The 21,107-nt window shown below is 37.0% G+C and overlaps 1 protein-coding gene across 8 annotated transcripts in view; it reads left to right on the plus strand.

Annotated features, from left to right (window-relative positions):
* The window catches only part of map7d1a (MAP7 domain containing 1a), a 45,050-nt gene that overhangs the window by 7,420 nt on the left and 16,523 nt on the right, over positions 1–21,107 (plus strand). For 5 of the 8 annotated variants that reach the window (XM_039679676.2, XM_089117837.1, XM_089117838.1 and 2 more), the window contains exons 2-4: positions 11,925–12,134; positions 17,182–17,250; positions 18,815–18,835. In XM_039679676.2, coding sequence (XP_039535610.2) covers positions 11,925–12,134; positions 17,182–17,250; positions 18,815–18,835 — 300 coding nt within the window. Of the gene's footprint in view, positions 1–6,287; positions 6,412–11,924; positions 12,135–17,181; positions 17,251–18,814; positions 18,836–21,107 lie in introns of those variants that run through there. The other 3 variants (XM_089117839.1, XM_089117841.1, XM_089117843.1) reach the window with 2 other exon arrangements.

A 21,107-nucleotide genomic window follows, 5' to 3' on the forward strand; every position in this document is an offset into this window, starting at 1 on the left:
CCAGAGAGAAGGAAATTAATAGTTGGAAAAAAGGTTATGCGCACAAAAAGTGTTCTCGTCGCTTGATAAACTTAAGATTGAGCCTCTGTAGTCACTTGGACTATTTTAACAATGTCTTTAATAACTTTTCGAGGCCGGCAAGTTTCAATCCCTCAAGAAGCCAATGGATTAGTATGGAGAAATGATCCAGCTCTCAGATTTCATCAAAAAAAATATCTTAATTTGTGTTCCGAAGATGAACAAAGGTCTTACGGGGTTGGAACAACATGATGGTATGTAAATACTGACAGAATTTTCATTTTTTGGGTGAACTATCCCTTTAAGATACACAAGATACAGCAGATCACGTGTTGGGTCTTTAAAGTCTTCACTGTTTTTAAGTCCCTGAAAAGATATAAATGTTTTGGTTAAACTTGAGTATATTAGTTACATCATCCACCAAAACGCCTACATAGGTATTCACCTTCTAAGACAGCATCCTATCTAAAATTGACCCTCTGAAATGGCTTTCACACACAGGCAGCAATTCTCTGCGGCTTACATTAGCAAAGTGCACTGGAAACTTGACCCTCAATTGATTGTGATAGATTTTGACTGAAGTTTAAGACATGTTAGTTCACTCTGCTGCCATTTTGGTAGCTAGGGATCTTTTTCCAATGTGGGGTTAGGCGTACAAGTATAGATCCTTTCTGCTTGGGGAAAGAATGAAGTCTCTTGCTCTATCTTCCTGGTTTGATGTTAACATATTGCTAAGCATTACATGCGTGTAATGCCTCAAAATGTTTTCTAGGTAGTTTGCTTGTTAGATTTTGAAACAGAGCTGTTATCTTTCAAAGATGCAATGAAAAGGAAGAGGCGATAGGTATTTTCTTCTGAATCATGACGTACATCTAAGTGAAAAAGATTATTGAAAGATTATTATTGAAAAAGAAAAGTAAGAACTTGGTTCTTGTATTGTTTGTTGATTGGATGGAGGCAGATGTATATGAATATGTGCTGCAGTCTAAAAAAGGCCAGAGTTTTATTTGCAGAAGATGATTGGAGAAGTCCGGCAAAATCTCCAGAGAGAAGTCGCATTCACTGGAAGATTGATTATTTTATTTAAAGGGATAGTTCACCCAAAAATGTTTTCATCAAAATTTTGTCATCATTTACTCACCCTCAAGTTGTTCCAAACCTGTAATGTATGAATTTCTTTCTTTTGCGTTTCATTTTTGGGTGAACTGTCCCTTTAAGAATTATGAGGTTAAAACAAAAATACAAACGCACTGAAATTGGTCACAATAACATGCATTTAAATTATAGATGGGTTTGGTTTTCATTTCATGCTGGCTTTAAAGTCACTCTGAGGAATCTTTACAGCCACATTGTCATACCTCATAGGTGGTGTAAAGGTCAAAAGACAGGAAGCCTTGGAATGCCATCAGAGACTTTCCTGTCCGTCACTCTTTTGCTTGTTCTACATTCCCTGTGTGGGGATTTTAACTTTTTGACGTCTTGATGTGTCCTAATTTTAACAGCTGAACAACTGGGAAAACAGCTGTACTCTACTTTGAGTCCTGCTGTATGTTGTAAAAGGCCAGATTTGCAGTCTGTTTTTTTCTGGAGGTGGGAAGATCATATCACAAGAAGTCGGAATGTAGTGACAGTCAGCTGATCTGTGCTGTAATGTCGGTCTGACGCCACTAAATGCCAGAGGTCTGAGTTTCAATAATGTTTCTTGTTTTGTTTTCTCACATGCAGGCTTTTTATTGTGTTTTTTTTTGTGTGTGAATCAGATACTAATAACTGATATGCCAATAATAATTTTCATGTTATGGCCAATAGTAAAGTTTTTATTTTTGACCATTTTATCCAAATAAATGTATGCATCACAACATTATAATGTTCAGTATGAAAAATAGATATTAATTTTGAACTTTACTAAAAGATTACATTTAACATCGTTATTAAATAAGTAGCATTTTAAAGACTTTAATTTTAAAAACAGTTAGACAGCCCGGCCGCATGGGGGAAATGAGAATATCCAGTATGGGCTATATGCACGCATAAGTTCCGCATTTGACGCAAGGATGCTCGTCCATTTCTGGTTGTGGAGATTAAAGCGGAGGAAAACGGGATTATGGCAGAGTCTTCAAAATTTACTGTCCTCCCTTCTTTGAAACGAAACGTACAAACGTTTAGATGTAATTTTATATATAGTTATGTTTATTTAATATAATTTTAAAAAGAAGCATAAACACAACGAGGGGTGTCTGTTTTATCTGTTTTTGTGACTAACGTTTCTTTAGTATAACCATGGAGTATAAAATTCAATATAAATTCTCGGTATTGCATTGGACTCTACGATCGGCGGAAGTTATCGAGCATCCTTACACCTTCACCGGAAATACCGCTGTGCATAGAGCCCATTGGCCGAGATCAATTGACCAACAGCAATAAAATAATACATTCATATTTAACAAAGAACCGAAATGATGTGGTAAAAATATTGATATTTCAGTAGGCTATTGTATCGATACTGCAATATCTGAAATGGTTCTAATACTCACAATACAATACTTTTCGGCAGTATCAATACACCAATAAAATTGGCATGTTCTTGCTTTCTCTCCAACGCCGAATTGACACACTCCTGCCTCCTCTCACTAACTCGTCTCATTTTGTTTATTGTTCTTAAACCAGGGTTCCCCAACTAGGTCCTTGAGGGCCTTTCCCATGCGGTTTGGCCTGTCATTTACACGATAACGCCGTTTTTATCACAGAAAACGATTATTTCTAAAAACTCCGGCCAAACAGATTTCCGAAAACTCTGGGTATGTGTTGTCGTGTCAACTGGGAGAAACAGGGTTTTAGGTTCTCTCTTGTCAATTCTGAGGATTCTGATTGGCTTGCATGGTTTTCTCCTTCTCCCTACACTGCCGCCCATTGGTTTGGCATAGATATGATGGCACTCGACTCAACGGCGTATTTATGCGGGTGTGTGTGTGCACGATGTTATTATTGGGGGGGGGGGGGGGGGATACCCGTTTTTCTAATTACCCGGTTGTAAACGTGGCCTTTAGCTTTAGCCCTGATCAAACACACCTGAGCAAGCTAATCAAGGTCTTCATGATCAGTAGAAACTGTGTTTGGTTGGACTTAAAAAACTCTGCAGGGACAGTGGCTCTCCGGGACTGAGTTTGGGGAACCCTGTCTTAAATGGTCAAATGCACATACTTCAAATGCTTATAGTATGATCTTGACTAGGCCTCAGTTTGAAATTTGATAGTTGTTATATTTCGCTTTGACCGCCAAACCAGCAGCCCACTGCACTACTTTTATTATACAGATCCTAACAGTTGCAAAATTAGCAATTGATTCAAATCATATGATAAGAGACTGACCATTTTGTCTGGCCAAACCAAAATTGTCTCCATGTTGACGTTGAATATTGATTTAATGAAATGTATAAATGTTTATATAAGGCCTTGTGTTTTTATTTTCTCATTGTGAAAATGAGTTTAGCTCTCAGTTTGCAGATCTTGTTCTTGGCTCTGGTTTCCTCCTGCTTTAGTGTGAGTGAGTTCACAGCACATGAAATGCTTTAGCGCCGAGGACGAGATTGTTTTGCCAGTGGATCCCATAATAGGCTTCTGCTGCAGGAATGGCTGTCAGATTGTTGGGTGGAGTTGGAAACTCAAACACCAAATTTAGCTGAAACTCCAGACTGTTTTGAATTGATGTTTAGGACTTCGCTGGTTTAAAATGAACCGGTTGAAGGTTTTTGATAGATGTTTTTCCACCAAAATCATGCTGGTTCTCACGCCAGAGCTCAACCGAAGGATCTGAGAACTGCTCTCAGGTTGTCAGGGCCGGTTTGGGTAAAGTAATTAATACTTTTATTCAGCAAAGATGCATTTAATTGATTAAAAGTGAAAATTATTTCATGACAGTGCTGTTCTTTTGAAGTTGAACTGCCTATTTCCACAAAAATACAGGATCATATGACACTGAAGATAGGGCTGCAGCTATCGATTCTTTTTGTAATCGATTAATCTAGCACTTAATCGATCGATTAATCGAGTAATCAGATAATTTGTTTATGTGTGTTTTTAAGCAACCAAAACAAATAATGTATTACGGAAATGATAAGGTGTTTGGCTTTTATTTCTTTAAAAAGATGGAGGTATTTATTCCAACTGCAACATTTGGCTCCACAACTAATTATTGCAATTTTTAGCCATTTAGTGTTTATAAGTGCCAGTGCCAACAACAATTATATAACAATACATTTAAAACAATTTACTGTAAAACATGTTACATGTAGCCCATAACATGTAAAACTTTGAATACAAACTTAAATAGTAAAGCCTATTTGGCCTTAGTTTTGTCTTCTTAATACAACATTACAAAAAAAGGATTGCACCTTCTGCAAATTACCCACCTGGAAACAAAAATAAATTAATATAAAATATCAACCCAAACAGGTACACAAATGTGTACAATTTATAAAAAAAAAAATGGAAATAAAACAATTATACATAACAATCAGACTTTTTCAACTGTAATCTCAAGACAAACATCAGAGTGTGTGTGTGTGTCTCACAATATTTGTTCCTCCATCACGTCCCGGTGAATGTATGCTGAAATTTTTGTTGCGTGGCTACATAAAAATCTAAGCATATGATGAATTGCTGCAATTGGTCTGACTGGCGCATGAGAGAGACATGGGTGCACGCGCTCGCTTACCTCTCTGCCGTCGTGCGCGAGCCGCGGTAAAGGAGCTCAACATCTCGCATGCGCGCTCGCACTAGTAGATTACAGGATATTTTAACTTGCGAATTAATATGCGTCCTAAAACAAGTCGATCGCGAGTGGCTCAACAGGTAGATCTATAGACGAACTCATCTTTCAGGCATTTGACCGAAGGGATTGACATTTCAGCGTGAGAAATCGAATTGCGCGAGTCTCACGCTGAACGCGTGAGAGTTGGCAGCCCTGCCAGGTATACTTTGCAGACACATTGCACCTTTTTCTTTCCCTTTATAAACATATAATGATCCCAAACTTTAGACATTCTCTGCCATTTATTAAGTCAAAAGTATCATGCGCTATGGTGTGCTTCCTGAATAACTGTCCGTGTGAAACAATCAGATCCCTGCGTGCGCGTAAAGTGCGCGTCATAGGAATTTAACGAGGCTTCGAGGCAGATTTTTTGCCTCGAGGAATTTTTGTAATCGAGTAACTCGAGTAACTCGAGGAATCGTTTCAGCCCTAACTGAAGAACTAATAATGACACTGGACTGGAGTAATAATGCTGAAAATGTATTACAGGAATAAATTACATTTTACAATGTATTCAGTTTCAAATATTTACACACTGCACTAGTAAACATAGCTGCTTTCATGATGACCGAGCAGGAAGTTACAGTATGAATGGCATGGCATCCATCATTCCATTGATCTGTGGCCTGCCACATACTATGTCCTTGCCACTTCCTCTGACAATCGTCTTTTAGACAAAAACATGCTGTGGCATTCTGGGTACAAACTCACCCAAGAGAACGTCTGTTGGGTTCAAACAGCTTGCTGCCATCTTACCTCATTGTCTGTGGTTTTGTATAGGGATACTGGTATTTAGCAATGAATGTGGTTTCGGAATGGTAAATATCATTGTCATCGCACAACAGAGATCCATTTTTTATTGTTGCCGTCTTGCCGAACAACGTTGCAACTTGTTGCATTAATATAGAATTAAGCATTTTGTTTTTTACTCAAATGTTACATCAGATTTTCACTGATGGTCTACTTTCATTTTCCCATCATAGTCCTAATTTATAAGAAATCTATAATCAAATAAGATGAGAAATGGGGCTACTTTTTAAATCTACTTTTGTTTATTACATCCACTTACAGTAATGTGTGTGTGTGTGTGTGTGCAATTTAAATGTACATTTAATTTTAAAATGTCATTGTATTTTTTTAAGTTAAGTGTATGTTATTTCCCTTTAACATAACATAAATGCATGACGCTGAAAAACATAATGCAATCCAACAGCTCACCCATATTAGCTCACCCTTTACTCTCTCACGACACTCCCTCACACACACAGAAACTAGTTTGAGCTCCGATGTGAGCCATTCAAATCCTAAGTGCGTTTGTCAGGCGTGCAGCGAGCCAGTTGTTCACTTGTGCAGTGCTCTGGGTCGCACCTCAAGCTTGAATTTATTTTATTTGAGAAACTCCAGACAGTCAGAACTTTGGAGCACCATTAGATCATAGTCTCTCTCTCTTTGGCTCTGTCCCAGCAGCTGGTGTTTACTCTGGGCTTCCAGTGAGTCTGCTCCTTTCACTCTCTCCCCCCAGAAGAGGCGCCCTGCCTGCTTACATCATCCATCCGGGGTGAGGGGCGAGGGGCCGAGGATGAGGTAATTCATTAGGCCTCAAATGAGATGCAGATCCATTCTCAGTCGGCCTCTCGATTCTTCTGTTCTCCCCCCAACCCCCCTCTCACCTCTTCCGATGTTTGATTCAACGGTCGCTGCCTGCTTCCACTTCCGGCTCCCTGTTTGTCTCATTTCCATATTTGAGAAAAAGAGCATTGCTCAAGCTCTCTACCCTTCAGGATCAATGCACCCTTTTGGCGAGACTGATCTTGATCTGCTCTCTTAATTTAAAGGGGGGGTTGACGGCTTTTTTTCTTTGCATGATTGTGTTTATGGGGTGCAATACAACATGTATTTGTGTTTTTCTTTTTTTAAAAGTCTTATTTTTCATAAATTTCACCTTTTTTGTACGCCGCTTTCTCCTCTGTCATTTCAACGTCCGGTTTACATCCTGATTCTATAAAACCACTCCCTCAGAAACAGGCAATGGGCTCAGATTGGTTAGTTTGGGCTGGTGTGTTGTGATTGGCTAAACTGTGTAGTGTGCGTTGTCCGGGAACTTCACGTCCATTACCTTTACGGGTGAAGTTGTATGTGTTAATGTCAAATGTAAATAATGGTGTCGATACTGCAGTATCAGTTTGAGCCAGAATCAGACCCAGAAAGCAGTGATGAAGAGAGGTAAGCAGAACCTCACCATACACGGCTCTTACAAAACGTTTCTGATTGGTAATTTGCCTATATATTTTCTCTTTATACACGTTTGTCTTACACAAAATAGCATCGAACTAACTACAAACAGCGTTGGCATTGGTTTACGTTCTTGATCAATTCGGAAAATAGCATCATGAAAAATACATTTACAACATTAGTATATACAAAATTCAGGTCCAAAATGTTTGTACGCGTTTGGCGTAGACACAAAATAGCATAACTAAGTGGCTATAAAGCCAGCACTGGCATTTGCTAAAACTAAAACATTACGTCTGAAATTATACATGCAAATACATTTAACATTATTAAGTCTTAGCCTACTTACAGGTTAAATTGCGCAGTACAGAGAGCTAAATTACGATTGTAATTTTCAGGAACATAATCAAACATATATTGTATCCATTGTTGACGAACTACAACATCCGTGGGAAGCCCAAACACAGAAGACCTGACTGCTGAATGAACATAACACGCTTTCGACGAGCCGCAGAAATATGGCCATTTGCATATTCCGGAGGGAGAGGTTGATGCAAATGTGTGGGTTAGTGACGTCAAAAACCCAGCTGTAGTCCCAATCGAGTCGTTTTCGTAGGCAATATACTTCCTGATTTTTAAAAGACGATATCTCTTCTTACACTGAATTTTCAGCGCTGCGACTTTGCAGCTACTGTTCATGCACCAACAGCAACATTACACACTATTTAAAATGAAAAAAGTGAAATCGTAATAAACCACCCCTTTAACACGTTTTTCTGTGGTTTTAGGGCAACGTAATGTAATGACACATTGTCTTTGAAAAAGAGCAACAGATATGCTTGGATGTCAAATGTATTTATTTTTCATTTGTTCATTTATTTTTACAGATAAACACAATTTTATACTGTTTTATAGTCCTCATTCTTTAGAAATAGGATGAGTCATTGAACATAGCTCTTTCATAGCTTTTATTTTATTTTAATGATTCATTCTTATTTTATTTATGCACTTTTTTTGGTTTAAGCATTTTCACATTAGTTATGCTGTTGAAAAATGGTAGATGTTGTCTAAAGAATATGTTTGCCTGTATTTTTTTTATGACTATAATACTATAACCACAACGATAGCAAAATTCTGGCACAAGATGTGTCCCCTTTTGGCCCCTCAGTCCACACTTTTGTCAGACAGTATTAACTTCGTCAACAGGATGCATTGCTAGCACAATTGGAGTCATTCAATTTGGAGTAATTTACTGTTAGAGAAATCTTCCTTTCTATGTGTCAGTTGCTAGTTTGATAGACAGCATGGTGCATTTCTACAGTCTATTTTTCCAGACATGATAATGAGTACCAAGCAAATGCATAATGCAACAGAAATCAGCAGCCACATTACAGATTGAGATTCAAACAGGAGATTTCATGCTACTCTCCGACTCCTATGTTTATAAATAAATGAATCTCAACCTTTTATGCATGCAACAACCCAGATCTTTTCTGGTTTCTAATGTCTTTATCATTTCATGTCTGGTGGTAATGGTATTTTTAGCTCATCATGAATAATGCATGCAGTGCATGGCAGCGTTTGCTCGGTTTATCCCTGGACAGCATGCAGTGCCAGTGGCAAGAGGAAAAGGGATGCTAGTGTGGATCAAAAAGAGTCATATCTCGGCTTTAGCAGAAGTTGCCTGCTCAAATCTCCAAATATTAGTCCCTGTAAACCTCTCAAACCCCTGTGCATTCTTTGCCGCACCGTCCAATTTCATTCTCCCAGGAATAAAACAGGCCACCACTGATGTGTTTTTTAGTTGTTGTTAGAATAACTCTTCCACCTCACTGCAGCTGAATAGATAATCGAGACAACACCATAAAAGCAGGATGTTTTCATATTTGCTTGACCAAGCTGATTTTAACTCTAGGTTGTATAGTATAGGGCTAGATGATATGTTGAATATCCATAAGATTTTTGTGTTGTATCTGTTTTGCTGGCATTGCAATTTTACACAACATAGACATTAGGTGACCCTCATTTGAGGTAATAAAAAGCTAGAGTTGGTAAATGTATTAAATGGTTTCAGTAAATTCTGAGCTTTGATTGATTTTTGTGTTTACATCCTGAAAGTTGATATGGGATTTATTCATTTATGATGTGAAGAAAATAAAAATGTGAAGAAATATATAAATGTTTTTGTAATAAACAACAGTATTTAACATTTTTTTAATGCTCATCAAGCCTGCATTTGTTATGTGAATTTCAGAAGAAACAGTAATATTGTAAAATGTTGTTACAATTTAAAATAGTGGGTTTCTATTTGAATATACTTAAAAATATAATTTACACCTGTGATCAAAGCTGAATTTTCAGCATCATTACTCCAGTGTCACATTATCCTTCAGAAATCATGCTAATATGCTGATTTATTATCAGTGCTGGAAACAGTTGTGCGGTTAATATTGTACGATAATATTGTAATATTTTTCACAGGTGTTATCACCTGTGATACTTTTTTTCTGGATTCTTTGATGAATAAAAGGTTGTTTTTAAAAAAAAAGAAAAAAAAAGAACAGCATTTAGTTAAATGAAGCTTTGCCATCACAGGATATTATTTTAAAGTATATTATTTAAATTTTTTATAATATTTCCCAATATTACTGATTTTTCCTTTAATTTTTTAATCAAATAAACGCAGCCTTGACGAGCATAAGTGTCTTATTTAAGAATATAAAAATAGTAACGTTTCCCATTTCCCAATTTTGACCGGCGTTCTGGTGATTTGCGCTACGCGCAGTTTTTTTTACCTGTATAACAAAATGATTAATTAATTATTAAAAATTATTTATTAATTTAGCTTTTTTAAGTGAAAAGCAGTGTGGACAATTAGGCTTAATAATGTTTAGTCTTTTACATCTAATTGGCAACAAAATAATTAAAACATGTATTAAATATCGTCAATATCGTCAAATATCATCAAAGGTATATTGCCGAACCTCACACTGATGTGTGTGTGTGTGTGTGTGTGTTTATAAACATCGATGCTTTATTGAGTTTTTAATCTTGGCCAACTTCACATTGGACTCTAACCCAGGTCACTCTCTTATCAGTGAAAAACATGTGATCTGTTGAACCTCCTGCCTTTGTGTTTACTGTCTCGAGTCATGACATCTTTGCTTTAAGGCCTCAGAAGTCCAGCACATGCTTTCTAGCTATTTTTCTTGGATGAAAATGTTCAATTTAGACTTTTAGACTGTTCAAGTAGCCAGGTAAGCAACAAGGGTATCAATAGCAGTTGGAATCTTTAGCTCCTTACAATTCGCTTCAATTCACCTTTGGCTAAGCCCTGCCCCCCTTAGTTACTGTTGCTACTTCCATCAAACTTCATCTGGGTTCTGGTTTGGTATCAACATGGCTCATGCTGTGACAGCTCTTCCTGCCGAAATGTTATCAAACTTTTATAAAGCAGCAAATAAAGTGTCCGATAGAAGTAGGCAAAAGAGACCTATATGCGTTCGAAGGCTATATTCAAGACATACAGGTGAAACGCAAGAAACAACAAGGCATCCAAATAGAGGCAAAAGCATAACGTTGTCGGTCACAGTCAAAAATTAACCACCACATATCCTACTAATCGAGATGGAGGACTAACAATATCAGGGAGCAACACTGTTCATGCAAAGCTGGGTAGGTGTCTATTCACTTCATTAATCGTTATTACAAAGCAAACGGACTACACGAGTATAACGTTGTATTTATTAGCAGTGAGTGCTAGCGTATCAACCGACATACGCTATGAGAACCGATCATAACCTAAAACATTATAAAACGGTCTAACTAGTAACTTCACAGTAAGGTTAGAAGCAAAAAAATTGTGCTTGTTGATCTTTGAGGGGTTTAGCTGACTGAGGACGTCCATACAATTTAATCCAAAGATGACACTTGTCAGGATTTGACCGGTTTTGGGAAGGGAAAAAATGGACACCCCCCTCCGTCCTCTCTGGGAAACGCATATCTGTGTTAACATATACCCCAGGCACAATGGTTAACCATATTTTTGATAAAACTATGATGGTAATAACCTGCCAAGACCAAAAATATGAGACGCCTGTGTTGAAAGTCAATGGAGCGCTGTGAAAAAGTGTCCGACCTCTGTGGGAGCTCATTCTTGGCTGCGCTGCGATTGGTCAATCTACATTCTAGGGCGTGGCTTAGCCAAAGGCGAATTGAATTTTGATTTAGGAAGTAATGATATTGCGTTTTAAGGCAGCCGCAGCTCATTGCCAAATTTTATGTTAAGATTCTGCAGAAGATTCTGCATAAATTAACCGCCATTAGAATCTGATATCTATATACTGACATTAACTACAGGGAATGTTAATGAAACTCTCAGATTGTGACATTTTGAATGGTCATCTAATATCTACTGTATGGCAGTTGTTGGAATGTTTTCCATTTGCAGGAAGTAAATCATATGATTCAGCCTGGATTGTCTTGAAGATTCTGATCATCAGTAATAGAGATTGTGTTTGCCCTATTCGCTAAATTGATGTTCTTGAGGGAAGAGACTGTACCATCCTTCAACCTACCATTAATCAATTCACTGGAGTGCAGTTAAGGTTCAAATCGAGTCGCCTGGCTGTCACTGATGTGACTTTTACTCATTTAGTCTTTGAAATATTCTTTCTTTTATGGATCATGTGTGCAAATCAAACAAATCGATCTAGATTTAATCTCTAATGTTGAATGACTCTTCTGTGTAAGCACACATCAAGTAGACAAATACACTTTGCTGTAGTTTTGGAATGAAGTTCAAATGGTCTTCATCTCTTGGCTGAAGTTTCTCACTCTTTTTGGTCTTCTCTTTTTGGTCTCAGATCCCCCAACTGTTCCCGAGGCCAATCCCAGTGAACCCTGCTCCGAGGAAGTCAACACCCCTTCAAAAACTGAAACAGGACTTGAAGCCAGCAAGCCTGCAAAGATGGACACCACAAGGAAGTCAGTTACCCCGACACGACCAGGCGTCATTCCAAAGTTGCCTGCGACACCTACTCCGAGGTCAAGTTGTAGCCCTCAACACAAGAAAGGTGGGTATCCTGAAGACTATCTGCCATTTATCTTAAGTCAAGTTCAATATTTGGTTTTTATACTTTTTATTATATACAGTCCTCTTTATCACCTTTTTACCCCCAAAAGATCAATGTAAGTAGAAGCATTATCAGTGGCAGGTCATTGAGTTTACATGGTTTCTAGTTGGTTGAAGCTGGTCTTCAATTGATTTATAAGGTTGATCAGCTGCACTACCAGCTAATAGTGCCCAGATCAGCCATTTTGGTGAAGCCAGGTTTGGTTGGATACCATCTTGAGGTGCTTAAGGTCTTCTAACACAAAAATTGTTGACTTGTTTGACCTCCATAATTTGGTATATCCATTTTTCCAACATAACATTGATCAGATTCAATCAGAATGAGCTTTATTCCATGAGAAGCATTCAGGAAATGTCTTTGGGAGAAAGGATCCAGACCTTTGCCCAAAGCCTTGAAAACTTTCAGAGGCATTTTTTTAATGTCCCACAAAGAATTTCCATAGTCAGTCCTCTATAAATGCTTCCAGGCTTATTACATTAATGCAGAATCAGATCCGTTTAGTGAGGTAAATGTTGATGCTAATACTGATTTGTGGAGGCTGGCGACAGGCAGTTCCTAATCGCCTCTGGTCCATCAGCTTAGGTGAAGCAATGAAACCTGACTGGGCATCACATTTCACAGAGCTGTGCCAACTGGAGGGATTTAACCCTCCTCCTTGGTTCAGTCACGTTCATAGTATAATGACTTGACTTGTACAAGATCATGTAGACACATGTTAATGGGAGAGTTGTTGGGTTTGAGAAAGTAAGCAGCTTTTTTTTTTTGCCTACTTCATTGTTGCCTTGCCTCTTTATATAACTGAGGATGTGGTTATAGACTAGAGCGATTGGTGAGTAATTATGTGGGAAAAGCTGGTTCAGCTGTGTTTAATATTCTTACTGTATTTGATACTGTAAATGCAATTGTTGGTCGATTCACAAAATCATCTTTTTAATATGGTTGGTTCGGTTGTACGGAATTGAACAGCATGTAAGTCATTCAACTGGAAATGTTGTGGTGTGTTGACATTAGAATCACTTTAACCATGCTAAAGTAATCAAAAATAACCATAAACTAATACATTGTTGTATTTACCTAAAACATTTATTTTACACAAAAGTGAATGGTATACATGCCAGGACTTTTTGAAACACTTTTGTCTCGAGTGAATCAAAATGAATTAGACAAGTCCAAGTGAATGTTTTTATTTATTTGTTTGTTTTAATCTGGTTAATATATATATTTATTATTATTATGTATTTTTCTATAAACTTTTATACATTTGTTAAATTCAATTCAATTCATAGTAATATAAATGCATTAGAATACAGTATTAAAAGGAGTATTAAAAGGAAAATACATTTTCCTCCAGTTGCATTTATTCAGTTTGTTTATTTCATTTGTCATTAATAGTGTTTTTGCGGTATTAATGATTATTCAATTAACTAAAAGTTAATTTTAAATTTTTACCTTTAATTGACTGATAATTTCTTGACAAGTCAAGTTTTGTTATCATTTAGCCTCAGACGGGTTTATGTTATTCGACGAATTCATACCACCGGTTGTGCACAGTTCAGCTCATCCCATCATAAAATTGATTACTGCTGTCAAGCAGCGGTCGAGCAGAACCTCTTCTAAAACTGAACACTCTGTTCCACAGAATATGTTCATCTATTGATCCTGGACTGATGCTGCCTCATTTATAATGCATTTGTTATGTGAAAGAACATTAAAAGACCTGAAGGAAGGGAGGAGCTGAATATCAGAGTCATACTGAATGCTGAATCATATCTTCTTCTTTTTTCTCCCCTATTAGATTGATAGTTTTGAAGGCTTACACATCACTGGTAAATTAGAAGCATAACTGCGCCTTTGTCTTAAGGTGATGAATCAACAAATAGTAGTTATTTTTCTCAGGCTTGTTTTTTCATTTTACTTTGCAATTTTAAATGAGCAAAATCACACGAGTACTGTCAATCACGGCCATGATGATATACAGCCATATCGCAATGCGAAGAGCTTGATATTGTGTTTATACAATAGTTTGATGGCACAAGTGAGTAAATAAATAAGAAACAACAACAGTGTCTTTAAAAACCCTCTTTTGGGCAGAACTATGTCCACTAATTAAAATCTTAAGTTGACAGTTTGATAGTTTTAAACTAGTAACTAAAGGAACATTGAGTCGCGCTTCATTGAAGCTTATTGTATTATGAGAGAGAGATTGATATTCCTTAGGGGAATTTTCATAATTACAAAATCACTTTGAATGTCCATTGAGGAAAGTGATATCTTTGTCTTTGTCCTTTTAACAGTTAAGGGGATTTCCCATGACAGCGCTAGTCAATGCATTTGTAAGGTTCGTCTTATAATGTGTTATTTTTAGAGTAAAAACAATGTTCTAGTTTACCACCTTGTTTCAGTCCCATTCAATATAAAAGTCTTTGCTACTTACTCGTACTCATGCCATCTGCCGCAATAATCAATCAATAATCAAAAATCACTGATGTTGAAATCCCAATCTCTTCCTCAATACCAAATACAGCATGTTATTTACATAAAATATTATTATTAATTAAAAAATATATTTAAATAAACAATATTAACCATTATAAAAGAATAAGAAGTTTGTACAATATGAAATAAACATAAGCAAACAGTTCATTCAAAATTACAAAAGCAGAAAATTACAAAATTATAAAGTTATGAAACTTAACGTTGCCCTTAGCCAAATCAATTTGCTCTGGAACAAGTAATAGATTAACTAGGCCAAAGAATTAATTATACTTAAGAGCCACTTGTAATGAGCGCTGCTGGCCTTTCATTGTTTGCATATTTACATCCATATCTATTTCTTACTGTAGGGTATGATGCTGTTAGTGCCAGGATCCATAACCATTAGACATCACCTCAGTTCGAAGGGAGCAGAGAGAATATTGTCTGTTGCGTTGAGAGAATGAAAAGCCTTTGTATTTGCTGTTTTTACTTGGATTTTTGATAGAGATATGCCATTTAAAATGGATAGTAAGGGTCTTGAATTGGTCAATTAGCTTATCCAGATTGTGTTTTTTGAGCGCTTCCTTCAGGTGATGGTAAGGTCAGTGATTATGCACCACTCCGCTGCCTCAGACCCTCTGGAGTCCCTTTCTGGGTCAGTCTTCTGCTTTTTCTGTCTCTGCCCGGTGACTCATCAATGGGAACATGGGCTGCTCTTAAAGGGATAGTTCACTTTGAAATAAATTTTTGATATGTTTTAGCTTGCTTCAAGTGTATCCAAGATGTAGGTGTCTTTGTTTCCACAGTAGTTTCAATTTTGATATTTTTAGGTCAAACCGTTGTTGACTGTCAGTCATACACTGGAGGTCCACTTCAAAGAGCATGCACAGAGAAGTCTAAATAAAACATGATTCAATGACTCGTAAATGTTAGTACACATTGATGGCCTAAAACACGAAACGAGCGGTTTGTGTGAGAAAACGAACAGTATTTATATCGTTTTTTTTACCTTTTGTAACCACAGCCACGAAGTGCCCTCGCCCTCAGATCACTTGGACGTGGCTGTGGTTACAAGAGGTAAAAACGATATAAATACTGTTCGTTTTCTCACACAAACCTCTCGTTCCGTGTCTTAGGCTATCAATGTGTACATTTACGAGTCATTAAATCATGTTTATTTTGGGCTTTTCTGTGCATGCTCTTTGAGGTGGACCCCATAGACCTCCATTATATGACTGATAGACAGTCAAAGTGAACTATCCCTTTAAGGGCCCACAAGACTCTGCGCATCAGCTTCCTGTGCTCTATAAATACTCAAAGTGGAGCACAAGTCATGAAGAGGAACACTGCTGGTGTCTTATGATCATTATGAATGAGTGAGTTTTTGGTTCAGATAAAAGTTTTACTAGGCTTTGTGGGTCATAAGACGCCAACACGAAGATTACATGGGGTCAGTTCTGAGGTTTTTAATTGGAGTGCTGATGAATGATGAACTCTAAGTGAACTAGTTTGAATGTTTAATTAGAACATAGCTTTGTTCTACACTGCAGGTGCTGTTGAAGGCGTAACAATTGGAAACTGTGACTGTGTAGTAGTCTTAATGTGTTGTGTAATAAATCAAGTGCACATATCAGAACATGTAGAAAAAACCACACCCCATGTGATTGGTTGAATAGATAATTGCATTAATGAGAAATTGAAAAGGTGTTCCTAATAATCCTTTAGGTCAGTGTCTATGTTTATATATACAAATGCATAATGTTTGATATGATTTTTGTAGTTTTACTGATGCATCTGGTGTGATAAATTTGTTGTAGAGACCTTTTCGAGGGATACCAAGTAGTTTGCCATATTTAAAACTTTCCTAAGCAAACTCTTTTGTTCCACTCTGCCATTTCCAAACCAACAGGTAATGCAAAATGTAAAAACACTTTAAATAAAATAGTTATCAAACAGTCTTAGGTCTGAGACATTGAATGACACCGTCTTCCTAAAGAAGTATATTCTTAGCTGTCCTTTTTTGTTCACAGCTTCAGTCCATTTATCCCACCTCAGTTTGTGATCAGACATGATCTGGACTATGTGGTATACATAATATATATATGTATACAGTATGTATGTGTGTTTTTTTGCCATCATGGCATGGTGTCTTTTTAGTCCAGGTAAAGTTTCCCTTCTGATGAATGTTAATTTGTGGCGTTGGGTTGATTGTATCTGTACTGCAAGTCCTCAGAGCTTTCTGCTGTCAGCCGGAGCGTGTGAATGCTGCTAGTCTCTGTGTTTGCCAGCTTCCAGTGCTATAGCGCCGCAGATGTGAACACGGCCTCTACCACACAATAACCTCTCTCATTCCCGGCACCCTGCTGTCTGACGGTCTCTATCTCTCTCTCTATCTCTGTCCGGGAGAGCTTTAGTGGGTAGAATGACAACCTCACTTTTTTTTAAGCAAAAAATGTTGCGATTTCAGATTGTTTCACCAAAACTGACCATTTGATTCTGCCTCTTTTCTTAGATGGAATGAAGTTGGATGAGAGGCTGAAACAGGCGAAGGAGAGGAGGGAGGAGAGGGCCAAATATCTCGGTATGGTAACACAAGACTGACAGTGAGACAGCACCCCCTACTGTCTGGGGTCTAGATGTGTTGACACACAAAAAAATATCATTCATATCATTCATGGGTCAAACTCCTGAGGCTTGTGCAACAGCAAAGGATGACTGTAAAGAAAGACATGTTTGCAGAGCTTTTATAGATTTTAATGAGTTAATTAGTCGAAAAGGTTTGACATTTGTCACTTGCTTTTGAGACTAACAAGCATGTGCATATTTATATTTTTCCCCATTTTTTTTGTTTTCCATTCTGTATGCCTTTGTTTTCATTTTTTTCTTAATAGAAATACATTTAAATTAACTTAAAATTATTAACTAAATATGTAATAGTAAATGTAATTTTAAATTAATTTATACATGTTTTATACACTATGTTTATATATATAACTGCATATGTAATAGCTAATTTAATACTGCAGTCCGGAGTTTTCTCTTTGTCGCTATCTCTGTTCAAAACTGCAATTGCAATCATTTGTGGAATTATCAATTTTACGTGAGTTGTACTTCAACACCCTCGACACACAGAGGTAGAAAGAGCACATCTGAGCTAGAAAAAAACACCCACTTTTGTTCTGGTTTTTAAATTACAGTAAATCGCGCCAATGAAATCTGACAATCAAAACTGTGCAAATTATACTTTGTTCTCATATTGTTAATGTTAACAACATCAGCATTGCATGCCGTGACTACATCCTTCCGAATCCGATACGCATCCTTGTTTTCGCATGGGTCCAGTTGCAGTCTCTTTTTTCCACTCTGAAGTCCGAACGAAGACTTTTGCATTTTACAGTGGTTGAATCTCCAGTTGTCACTGGTGATTGTCGTTTGAAACTCTCTGCATCTGCCATCAAATTATTAAGTTTAAATATATCAAGACAGTGCTGTGAGAAAAGGCTATAAATCTCCACCTCCAGCATCCTCACACGCAATATTATCCTACTAGCCGAGACTCCTTCTTTATGTGTACAGAATGTGATGTAATGACCTAAAGACAAGCTCAAATCTTGCGTGGAAATCCACCAGTACCACTGGAGTTAAAAACATTATTACAAGCTTACCGTTTTTAATTGATCTAAGGCAAACAGATTTCAGAGTGTTCAGTTTTGAACACTGGCTGGTTATGTATTTTCTCAAATCTGTATTTTGGATCATTTTTAACCCCAAAAAAGCTACGGACCGCAGCTTGATTTTATATTTGCATTCTTACTCAAATACATGTCAGGATCTCTCTTTAAATCAGCTCTGGCTTGGTTACTTATACCAAGTTCTTCTGACTATTTTCTAGGCTCCTATCTAGTATTATTATAAACCTTTTTCCTAGTTTTAGCAATTATGACTATATGATAATAATAACTTCTAAATGTGTTGCTACTTTTGTGCGTTTACTAAACCAGCACTGTGAGAGTTTCGAGATAAATATCTCACATGCTCTGTTGTGTTTGTCCATCATATCACTGTGCTTGTCATGGCTGCTGTGCTGCTACGCTTTGCATGATTGACAGAACGTTTTTGTCTTCTTTTTCACTTTCCCTCCCCAGAACAGCATAGCCAGACTCAAGGTAAGCCACTCCCCTGTCTCTGGTGGTGTTGGTGACCGATGCGCTTTTGGGTCTTCATCCCTTACTCTTTCAGTTACTTCTTCTCTTGTAGAGCTGCTTTCCATTTCCACCATCTCTCACTCATAATCATAATTAGTGACAGGTTGTCGGGTGTCTTAAATCTGAGTGAAAACTGCCACGCTAGGTTTGTCACTCTCCCCTGCTGGAAAATGATGCTTAAACCAGCTTCTACATACCTCTTTCTACATAGATGGTCAAAATTGGAAATTTGTAGTCATTAGCTGGACTGAATTGGACCACACAGTGGCTTCATTATATGTTTAGTTTGGAGTATTGGAGTAAACATTGTTTTTTTGTTTTTCCAGCAGGGTCAGCTATCCTGATTTTACCCTAACACTTTGCTTTTACAATTGGCCAAATGTGAATTTCATTTTCATACAATGATTAACATGACGGGGCTTGTCTGTATATTAGTAAAAGGAAAATAAATGTGGCCATGAACTAATTAACACTTCGATTTTTAGGTTATCTCAAATCTTTTGTTTATTTTGGGTTCATATCCTTTACATGTAGGCCTATGCTAAATAAACGACACAATTTTTCAGCACATCTTTCGAGACATTTAGGTAATATTTTATTTTTTACATATGACAATAAGCTGACTCTATTTTGGTTAATGTACACATTCTTGTTGTTTATAGCACTGGGTTCATTTCAAGTTCATTGGTGCACCAAATTTGAGCTTTTTGACCGCTAAACCTCACCTTTCATTTTATATGTTTTTCTGGACTCTTGTTTTCATAGCACGTTTTTATAAGTTTCCCATAATTACAAACTGCAGGATCCATTCAGACCCAGAAAGAACATTTGCTACTGTCTTCACATCTGCAGTGCCTGAACTGTGAATGAATGTAATCATGATAAACACACGTCCTGCTACATTCCAGCCGCACGAGTGCGATGCGTGTCATTTTAAACCTAACTTTTCAGGCAGTAGTCAGTCGGACTCATCAATCCAGCTCTTCTGCTATCACCATGGACTTTCACATTAGTGTGTAATATTTGTGTGGGCTGCATTGAGTGAGTCAAATGTTCATTGTAGGACCTAGTGTCTGTGTTATCAGACTGTGGGTCATCTTCTATCTCCTATCTGCTAGCAGGATTATGAAAGTTTGATGAAGAGTGCCAACCTGCCGCTCTCAGGCCATCACTATTTTATAACTGTGGAGCTCAGAGAAAAAGGCTCAACCTCCACCCTCACTAGAGATGAAGGCTCTCAGCGGAGAGTCTTTTCATGTCAAGCCTTGCGTTCACACTTTTTTAATATTGTAAATATTCCCCATTCTGTGAATGATTTTATCATCTTTAGTCTAAAAGCTTTGTGCAGTTAGTATTTACTCTGATTTGACAGTTAGACCACTTGATTTTGATAGCATTTCTCATCTCTTACACAATGGAGCAGAGTGGAGCTTGTAAAATATTAATAACCCCGTCATCATCACTCGTGTTTGTTTGAAGTGACGTCATTGTCAAAACACCATGATTATGAACAAGATGTTGCATTTCATGAATGTTAAAAGCTTTAAAGCTACAAACCACCCTCTTTAATTCAAATCCCAATCGGATGTTTTGACTTTATTTCCTTAAGACACAAAAACCTGCAGATTTTGATTTATCTCCATAAGAGTAATTACATGATATGAAATAAAGTCTTTCTATGAAAATTTGCTTTAAACAAGGTTATAAAGGTGTTTTTGTAACGATTTACTAGTTAGAATTATGTTGTAATAATCATTTGGGAGATGTGATCAGTGGAAATAGTTTCACAAAATATTTTAATAGTTTACAAGATATTTAAATACGCTACCATTCAAAAGTTTGGTGACAGTAAGATATTTTTTTGAAGACATTAATAGTTTTATTAAGCAAGGATACATTAAATTGAAAAGTGACGTAAAGGCAGTTACAATTTTTTTTTTTTATAAAAAAATGCTTTCTATTCATAAAAAAATCCGAAAATAAAAACTATCACAGTTTCCTCAAAAATATTAAGCAGCACAATTGATAATGTAATGTTTCTTGAGCACTAAATCTGCTTATTAGAATGATTTCTGAAGGATCAAGCGACACTGAATTATGGCTGCTAAAAATTCAGCTTTGCCATCACAGGAAATGCATTTGAAATGCATTTTAAATAAAATAGTTAAAATGGAAAGCAGTTGTATTAAATTGTATCTTCTTTTACTGTATTTGATAAATGCAACCTTGCTGA

This window comes from Pimephales promelas, chromosome 12 (assembly GCF_988280905.1).
Source record: "Pimephales promelas chromosome 12, fPimPro1.hap1.1, whole genome shotgun sequence".
NCBI classification, from domain to species: domain Eukaryota; kingdom Metazoa; phylum Chordata; class Actinopteri; order Cypriniformes; family Leuciscidae; genus Pimephales; species Pimephales promelas.